General features: G+C 34.1%; 1 protein-coding gene across 1 annotated transcript in view; it reads right to left on the bottom strand.

The window, feature by feature from the left end:
* Nucleotides 1-2,529: 2,529 nt before the first annotated feature.
* The window catches only part of LOC106469973 (calcitonin gene-related peptide type 1 receptor-like), an 81,193-nt gene continuing 73,172 nt past the window's right edge, over nucleotides 2,530-10,550 (bottom strand). The window contains exon 14 of the mRNA XM_022398534.1: nucleotides 2,530-3,046. Within this exon, the coding sequence (XP_022254242.1) occupies nucleotides 2,852-3,046 (195 nt within the window). The 3' untranslated portion in view covers nucleotides 2,530-2,851. The remainder of the gene's footprint in view (nucleotides 3,047-10,550) is intronic.

Raw genomic sequence — 10,550 nt, 5'->3', positions numbered from 1 at the left:
ACTAATTCCAAGGAAATCTGATATCGTTGTTTGTCTTACTTAACGGTTTAATGCCATCTCAAACACTGATTCTAAGTAAAATGGGACAAAGTTGGTGTGTAAACAAAATCTCCTTTGGAGCTAATGGGTGAAAGTTAATGAACTCGTCTATTCAAGTCACTAATCTGATACATTCAACTTTTTGTTAATAAGTATTATCACTAACAGCGCCACTCTTCGTTTTCTTTCTTACCAATGCTTTTAGTTTGTTTGTTTTATTTTATTTTATTAGATACTTCTGTAGGATTTTTCTATTCAGTCGGTGTAGATAAAATAAAAGCAAACATGCAAACACTTCACGTGCCCTGAACTATGTATAACGTGCCCTGAACTATGTATAGATTTTTTAAAAACTTACATTTATATTTCAGGTTTACGAGGAAACAGTTTTAAAAAAAAGATTGTTGATTACAAACAACTGAACATTAAGAAGAGAACAATTCACAGATAAATATTTTCTGTTCGAACTAAATACTGTTGCTTCAGAAAGATATGATTGTAATGGAGGTCATTCCTTACGTTTATAGCATTAAACACCATTGTGCACTCCACTCACACGAGTGTATTCCTTCTCCCTTCACACGAGTGTATATTCCTTCTTCCCTCACACGAGTGCATATTCCCTCTTCCTTCACATGAGTGTATATTCCCTCTTCCTTCACACGAGTGTATATTCCCTATTCTTTCACACAAGTGTATATTCCTTCTTCCCTCACACGAATGTATATTCCTTCTTTCTTCACAAGAAATGTGCACGTCTTCTTTCTTCATAATTTAACACTAAAATTCGTCTTGAGTTATTCAACCAGTTGCTTCAATAATCAAACTTTACAACAAGTTTATTTTACTTTTAACTTAATATGGTGTATATAAACTGTGAAAGTTTTTTTCTGATTATGGTATATTAAAAAATAATTTTCTAATTATACTGAAGTACGTTTCCGCTTTCATGGTGAACTTCGTGTTTCAGCACAGAGTTAGATAAGTTCTTTTGGTTCTGGTAAATATTTCAATATAAATGTATAAAATTTTCTCTAATGACTAAAAATTCGCTTCTACATAATAGCCAGGATTTATTTTCATTATTTAATATTAGATCTCTGTTGATAAACATATTTTAGATGTATGAACCCATTGAAAAAAAGAGCGATATACTTAATAATTCAACTAAAGTAAACAGTTGTTTATGTTTAAACTTTTCATGATCTGAACTCATGTTTTTTTTTTATTTTAGTTCTGTTGGTTATTGTTATATTTATTTATAAACACAGAGTAATTTTAAAGTATAGAGACGTATTCTCCGAAAATATATCCCACAGGCGATTCATGATTTATATAAATGGACCAATCGCAGTGAACGTGTTTCGAGTTAAAAGATTTTTGTTGTGCGACGATTTTCTGTTAGGTTTTGTTTTAGTGATGTTGTAAAACTTTAATAAAAAATAATCTACTCTATAGGCTTATTTATTATGGAACTTCAAAGTTACATTCATACACATACAAATACAAGTTTGAATACCAGTTTTACGACAGTAATTAAAAGAACAAAACCTTTCTACTTAACAACACAGAAATAAGTTATATATTTATTTTTACTTTCTTTATATTGTAATATATATATATTGTGTAAAGCCTCATCTAATAAATTTCAATGCCAGTTAGCATGGCTAGTAATCTCGGGACAAGAAAACATGACAAATTACATTTTAAGGTTTGCCTATCATGCAATCCTAGGGATACTTGATTTTTCAGGCTGCTCAGACAAAGGCGAGTCAATATCTAATGAATAAATAACTGAGCATAGTGTCCTCGAAAAGGGTTTCGAAACTCCTGCCTTCATAAGGTCCTGATGAAGAAAGACATTAAAATACTGAAACTTCATCCTTCGAACAGAATGGGTTTGGACTGTAAAAACTTTCCTTCAGTTTAATGTTACATCTTTCATGCTGAAAGGTAATTGGTAGATAAACTTCATGGACGATTTCTCTTTTTTAATTTACTGAGTTAATAAATTTTCAAGAATTTCCTGTTCCTTGTGATGGTTTATGGTTAAAAATTCAACACTGTTCTCTAAAGTTCCTCTTGACTATGAACCGTTAAGTTTTCAAAGATGTTTGTTTATTTTTATTGGTCAAAACTTTCAACGCTTCCTAAAATGGACTGCTTATATTTTCAATAGTCCAAAAGAGTGACCTAAATTACAATTTAAACAAGTACATAAATTGATGTACAAAATTTACTAGACCAATGTATGAAGAACGTTAACTGGGATAATTAAAACTGGATAATACGATTTCATTCACAATTAACGGAAATTATCGATTTTTTATTTAATATTAGAAGATAAGATATTTTTTCTTTGACAAGACAAAACAGAACTCGATTGAAAAACACGTTATTTTCTTAACCACGTAGAAAGATTCTATTTACTTGTCTTTACTTCAAACATAGTTTAAAACTAACTAGAATGTTACGTATAGTAGTGGACGTGCGAGTTCCCAATGTAACACAATAGACTAGATGTAAGATCACGAGTCATATCATCCGTTAACTAATATCATATAAGACGGTAAAGTGTTAACACAAATCGATAACTATTTCGATAACGGCGCCACTCAAATATTACAGATATCGCCAGGAACTTTAGATTTATAATAATCATAGTGACCATAGAATAAAATGTCACATATCGATCACGATTTCACAAAAGTTGACATTAAAAACGACATTTTTTAAGTGAGTTGACCTTACACCAAGAGTAAGTACGAAGAAGACTTCACGAACCGTCACGTTTCTTCCAATTTCATTGGAATTACAAATTGGGTTTATTTTTCAATGGAATAGCAGCACAGCTGTTCATGGAGAGGACCATAGATTTTCCGCCATCAGTGACAGATGTAGCCTGCATGGACATGGAAAACCGAGGTTTCCTGTTTGAGTTGTATGTTTCTCCCAGTGTTCGGTTAAGCTTGAAGTGGCGATAGGATCTCTTCAATAGATGTCGAACCTAGAAAAACAAAACAATTCCCCACATTTAAGAACAGCCTAGTCGTTTCAAAAACCTGCCGATAACTAGGAAGATGAAATTACTTAAGTTTTCTAAACTTTAATGTCTATATCTCCTAGACTTTGATATAAATCGAACTAAATTTAAATAAATGTATGACAAGAAAAGTTTCAGACGTATTTAATATATTCTAAGTTTGAAGCGGTTATATCTCCTAAGACTCTAGTTTGAATAGAACGATATTTAAATAAAGTTTATATATAGAAAAAGAGATTACTCTAAATCTTTTAATGCCCCCTCCCCCGTTGGCTCATGATTCAAGGGAAGTCTGAGGCCTTATAACGCTACTAATCGGATTTCGATACTCGCGGATAGCCGATTGTGTAGCTTCGTGCTTACGAACAAACGAAATACCATCTTAATAATATTCCCAAATTTAAACGTCTGTGTCTTCAACTCTGATAAAAATGTAATAAAATTTTGATAAAATATATATTATGGACGAAAATTCTATAGATCCTATAAAATTATCACAACCTTTAACCACCTGTATTACTGAGCTTCTAAAGTGACCATCATCATCGGAAGGTCAGGTGCATGTTTGACCTCTTCCTCCCTCCTTGAATGTTGTTTTAATTGACGCTTGTAGTCTATTTTATTTTATATACTATTTATCCTTTCCTTTTCAGGGCCATGTCCATGAATGCTATCCTATGGCCGGTGTAGTCGAGACTCTGGAATGGGGTGACTTGGTTTTAGATGTTTTGTTAATTGAGTGTGTAGTATTTGGACTCAGGAATAAGTATATGATGTGTGAAATAACAGGTATAAGATGTTGTTTAACTATTTCTGCTAAAAGCGTGAAACCGTCTGTACTGTTTTGGGGGGTTTTCTGTAGTGGTGTATGAAATCTAAGAATGTATATTTAATTGCCACGATGATGGGATTTGTTTCAGTTTCAAGTATATTTGCTTCTACAGACTGTTTATAGTTTCGATTTTTTGAAAGCAATTATCGTTTGGTATGGCCTACAGTAAGTGAGACAGGCTACAAGTGACGTGTGGCTGACGTCATGCACTGGCTCACAATGTTACAGTAAAGTTGCTCTACAATTTGTTTGTTGTTATGTGCAAAGCTACAGAATGAGCTATCTATGCTCTACCCATCATGGTTATCGAAACTCGGTTTTTAGCGTTATAAGTCTGCACACTTACAACTGTGTCGCTGGGGTTAACAAATAATTGATGTCATTATAGTCACAGAAAAATACATGAACTCCACCATTAATTCAGTATGGCTGTCTTTTATTGTAAGTTGCTTGACAAATGCTCTCTAGTGGCACAGCAGTAACCTGCGAACTTACAACGCTAAAAAGTGGGTTTCGATACCCATTGTGTAACTTCGCGCTTAACAATAAACAAGTAAAATCGTTTGCTCGTTCAATTTTTTTTTACTGTTTATTATGAGCGTTTTTTTATCTTGTCAGTAGTTACCCCAGCTCTTGCACAACGCGCCGTTAGAGTGCACTACACATGTGTCGACCTCAGGGAAGAGAGTAGAGACGAACATGTCATCAGAGACTATGAAATCATAGTTCCACGAAGTGGAACCACAGGGCGCTGGTGCCATGCAATGATGTCACCAGAGAGGGCGTGTTGCTAGGCCGCCATCACAGGTGGCCATGACGCCTGAAATTGTAACCGATCTTATCAACACAAATCAGCGACAGCTAACCCTGTCACCATTATGCATATATAATTCATTGTATTCTATAATGAAATCTCATACATTCACATGTTGATTGATAACTGACTTTTAAACTAAGTGACATACAAAAACTGCAGTTAAAGTAGGTGGGCATTAAAATTGTATAGGAAATATATGACTGTGTAGAGTTTGAATTGTTTATTTTCAATATTAAATATAATGTAATACACAGATAGCGACAATGTATTATAATTGACTTTTATTTTATGCGAAGTAGAATTGGTGAACTCGAAAGTGACCTTTTCTCATTAGTCACATGTTGGTCAACGACCTTTCTCTCCTTTCTATATCTTCCTTTTCTCTGTCCACCCTTCCCACGTGACGAGCTTTGTATTTCCTACTTGACACTGTGGTTTTAAACACGTATGTGATGTAAGAATTTCCTACTTGACACTGTGGTTTTGAACATGTATGTGATGTAAGAATTTCCTACTTGACACTGTGGTTTTGAACATGTATGTGATGTAAGAATTTCCTACTTGACACTGTGGTTTTGAACATGTATGTGATGTAAGAATTTCCAACTTGACACTGTGGTTTTGAACACGTATGTGATGTAAGAATTTCCTATTTGACACTGTGATTTTGAACACGTATGTGATGTAAGAATTTCCTACTTGACACTGTGGTTTTGAACATGTATGTGATGTAAGAATTTCCTACTTGACACTGTGATTTTAAACACGTATGTGATGTAAGAATTTCCTACTTGACACTGTGGTTTTGAACGTGTATGTGACGTAAGATACATCTTTACTGTAGAAAAAAGTTCAGTCCTCAAATATTAAAAAAAAAACGGTAAGTGTTGTTATTATACAATAGTGATTAATCATGTTTATTAATAGTTAAATGATCGTTCAATAGTTTTTTTTTATTCCTGTAAACTCCCAGTGGAGCATAGGGCCGCAACAACACCTCGCTAATGGAAGGTGTTGTTGCAGTTACTTGTAGCAGGTTGGTTTTTACGGGGTGGAGTTGCTAGCCCCGCGCCCAACCCTCCTCCTTTCTCATCCTGGACTTGGGACCAGGCAAAGGCGGAGGTTGGCATGTTTGGTGTGGCGGGGGATTCGAACCCGCGACACTCATATTACGAGTCGAGCGCCCTAACCACTATAAAAAACATTAGGTGTAACAAAAACTTATCAACAATATCTTAAATGTGATAGTAACGCTATCCAGCTATAGAAACAGTAGAAAAAACACCTATGCCATGCAAGTTAAATGCACTGATTTTTAGGTGTTACTGTAATACTGTTTCAAAATATATTTTAGTTTTGAAAATATAAAACAAGATAATTCAATTAAAAACTAGTTTGTTTGTTATAGACTGTTACCATTCATTGTATAATAAAATATCATACATGTTGAAAAAATATTGTAAGCTGATTGTTATACAGTATGGTTGTTTTGTGTTTACAAACAAAATTAGTGTGTATTTGTCTCTGAGTGTGAACAATATGGTATATATCCTGCTTATTATTGTTGTAGACAAAGCTGAACTTGTCACAATGAGTCAGAGTGAAATGTCTCTGTGGTGTTAATGAACCACAGATGGAAATGAAAAGAATGTCTATATACTGCATACTGTCCTACAGGAGTATAACAGACAGTAAGATTGTCGTTAAAATAATGGTTTTAACCTAATTGAATCTAGACATTGATGACGTAATGTTATGTGGAAGTATAGTGTTCACTCTTGTAAAACACGTGTAAGATAAAACTATAAAGTAACATGTGTAAATGATTTATTTTGCCAAGTTATATCGATATCATAAAGACTAACTAGGGAAACATTAGATTTTAAATTAATGCATGGCATTTGAATAAGCGTCATTTTTCAAGATGATTTACATATGAATGGTCAGAAAATGTAATTAGATACAGAACTAATAAATTAGTGTTTTAAGCCTAGCCATGTTGAAACACGTTGATACATGTGGCCTGCGTCATTGTCTCTGACGTCATGGCGGCCTAACAACGCGTCCTTAGCAAAGCACCCTCTCTGATTACATCATTGGATGGAGCCAGCGCCCCCTGGTTCCACTTCGTGGAACTATGACATCATCGTCTGTGATTACATCTTCGTCTCCAGCCCTTCCCTCCCTGGAGGTCGACACATGTGTAGTGTCCTCTAATGGCTTCTTGCGCATGAGCTGGGGTAACTACTCATGTCACTTATGTGCAAGATCTAACTTTTCTCACATTAAAACTGTATCTGTAAAAGAAAACGCTTCTCGAGATTTCTCACTGTAAGATTAAAAAGAACCAGATGGCGAAACATTCTTTATTTGATAATCACTTGATATCTGAGAAGATAATTAATTATTGATTTCTAAATTGGAATCATATTATCAGATACCAGCCCCCTTCCCCCAGTGGCACAGCGGTGTGTCTGTGGTCTTATATTGCTAGAATCTAGGTTTCGATACCCGTGGTGGGCAGAGCACAGATACCCCTTTATGTAGCTTTGTGTTTAATAAGAAACAACAGATACCAGGGCGATTTCACGAAAATTATAACATAAAAAAACATTTCATGATAATGTTGTCTCCCAGTGAGTCAGTGGTGAGTTTACGAAATTACAACACTAAAATCCCGTGTTCGATTTCCTGTGTTCAACTTAAGCTAAAACGAAACACAAACTCCCGATAATTTCTTCCACAAATATGAAAACAGAAAACAGCAGTTGATTTTTTCAGAGACATTATAAAAACATTATAATGCATTATTAGTTCAGTAAGAGCTGTTGTTGGTGGTTTTTAGTGCAAAGCTACACAATGGGTTATCTGCGCTCTGTTCACCACGTGGAATCGAACCCCGGATTTTAATATTGTAAGTTCGGAAACGTACCGCTAATCCCTCCGGGGGAGTTTTCAGTAAAAATATTAATATAGACACATGATGCTTATGTAAGTGTGGTAATATTGAAATAAGTAATTCATTATAAACCCTGCTTCATGTGTATAAGACGATGAAAGGAAATAAGTTAACTCTTTAAGTTTTATGGAAAAAATGCCACTAATTAATAGTATACTACTTAGTCTATATGATAAGTAAATTATATCATATTCAGGGTGTAACAAACAGTTGAGCACGTTTTGAAGCGAAATATTTACTAAATGAAGAATTTGTTTGTTTGTTTATTAAACTTCGCGTAAGACTACTCGAGGGCTAACTGCGCTAGCCTTCCCTATTTAACTGAACTCTTCGCCTTTAGACAAACACATTGACAAGAGTTCGGTCTCGAATTGTATCTATTGTTCTCTCTGATGCGATCTTCGAAACCACGTAATACGAAGAACCCACGAACTCTATAGATGACACCAAAACAGTTTTAAATGAGTAACTGAAAGTAATTTATTAATATCGTATCACACACATCGTTTCATCTTTAGGTATGACATTTTCAAGTGTAAATATAAACAATATACAGAGTAACTGTTAGTTACAAATAACTATCATATAATGCCTTGGAGGACGAGTTTAAAATATCAAACAATACACGAAAAACATGAATTGACACTCGGCACATAATATTTAACAACAGTTAAGAATCCATAAAGGTCTGTATGACCTAGTGTTCCGTCTTTGATCTAATAATAATCAAGAAAAAAAAGCGGTTATTTGTTGAACTCACCAACAGATGTCACTGAAAATACCTGAAAAACAAAACTAAAAAAAACAAACAAAAAAATATGAATTCCACTCATGCAACAAGATTCTCCTAGATCAGTAACAGGCAATATAAATTCCTTTGTAGGAGTTACGCCATTTCTAGGAGAGAATGTAGCTACCCCACTAAACTATGGAATAAATAAAGTAGTAAGCACAACAATAGCAATCACTATACCTAGATTATTGTAGTCATGGAATGACCTGATCCTAGATTATTGTAGTCATAGAATGACCTGATCCTCTTAATAAATTGAAACATTTCTTTGAAAGGAATGGTTCATTTGTATTGTTTAGGGGTATGCTTGAAAATGTTTCGCTTAGAGATGGAATACTGTATGATACGATGCTAATAGATTAATTTTAAGTGATCCATTTGATGCTTTAGTATACGTGTTGTGTTTGTCTTGAGATCAACAAGTGTAGCTGACAGTTGGGTGTAAACAGTATTTAATTTCTAGATAAACATGGGTACAGTATGTCTGTTGTTGAATGGGGAGGCTTTAAGTTTTGGAATATAGTAATTTAAAGGTTATTGGGGATATTATTGGAGTAATGTTTTTGATTACGACAGTCTAATATCAAAGTAAATGAGACAGTCTTTAAACTAATTATAGTGTTCTTGCCTTTAGTTTAAACAAATGTAAAACATCTTCCATACCTCAGATCTGGAGATATCGGCAGAAATTAAGCACCAGATGTAAACTATAGACTTGGCACCTTCCTACAGTCTACGGTATTAGGGTTGGAGAACATGGTGCTTACCATGTTGGTCCCGTACAACCAATCTAGCGGTATGGTAGATTGGTCTCACGAAAATAAAAGTACAAAATGGGGCGATGTTCCGTCTTGCTGAAAGAAAAGTTTTCCAATAACACCTCTAGCTACCATCTTTCTCCTTCACGTTGAAGAAGGTGAATATAGGACTGTTCTCTCTTGAAATGTTCGTAGAACATTCGTCGTGAAACAGCATATCGAACTTTTGTCAGCCAATTTTGAACGTACTTTATTTCCCTCGGTTACTGAAGGGATGTTTCACTCATGCTGGGTTGCTTATGGATCTTCTTACTGAAGGGACGTTTCACTCATTCTCATTTGCTCAGGCATCTTCTTACAAATTTCTTGTGTTTGTGAACTGCTTATGTCATCATTTAATTTCATTTTTCGGTGTTCGTGCACGATAAGTTTGGAATAAGTTTGCACACGAACAACAACTTTGAATTCTGTGTGCTATAGAACTGTCAGTTTTTCTTTCCTGAACAGTTATCATCATATTGTAATTATGTGTTGATAAAATCTTGAACCTCACTTGATTGACGTCAGATTGACGAGATGAAATAAAAAGTGAGTATTATTAAGCCAACGTAACATGAACATTTCCACAAGTCTTAATTTTTCTTTGTTTAAAAGTTTTTAAAATGTGTACATTCATTGTGCTCACTACTTGTACGTTTTGTTTGCAGCACAAGAAATAAAAATTGCACTATTACAATTTTCATGTTTTAATATTCCAGACACCAGTTGATAGAGGGTACTGAATAGGTTTTGGTTATTTTAGCACAAAGCCACACTGGGCTATCTGCTGTGTCTACCGCAGGGAATCAAACCTCGGATTTTAAAGTTGTAATTCCGTAGATTTACAGCTGTCCCATGGGGGGAGGGAGTCGAGTATTTTTACTTCTAAATATATCCACATTGCTCAAAAACTGTTAAAATTGTTTAAGGTATGATATTTACAAAAATCGTAATATATTCATCTAGTTAAAACTTACCGATCTTTACAAAAATCGTAATATATTCATTTAGTTAAAACTTACCGATCTTTACAAAAATCGTAATATATTCATCTAGTTAAAACTTAATATATTCATCTAGTTAAAACTTACTGATCTTTACAAAAAACGTAATATATTCATCTAGTTAAAACTTACCGATCTTTATAAAAATTGTAATATATTCATCTAGTTAAAACTTACCGATCTTTACAAAAATCGTAATATATTCATCTAGTTAAAACTTACCGATCTTTACAAAAATCGTAATCTAATCATCTAGTTAAAACTTA

The sequence above is a fragment of the Limulus polyphemus genome, unplaced genomic scaffold, assembly GCF_000517525.1.
Source record: "Limulus polyphemus unplaced genomic scaffold, Limulus_polyphemus-2.1.2 Scaffold3750, whole genome shotgun sequence".
NCBI classification, from domain to species: Eukaryota; Metazoa; Arthropoda; class Merostomata; order Xiphosura; family Limulidae; genus Limulus; species Limulus polyphemus.
Note: the sequence above shows the minus strand (reverse complement) of the source record. Positions and strands in the feature narration are given on the sequence as shown.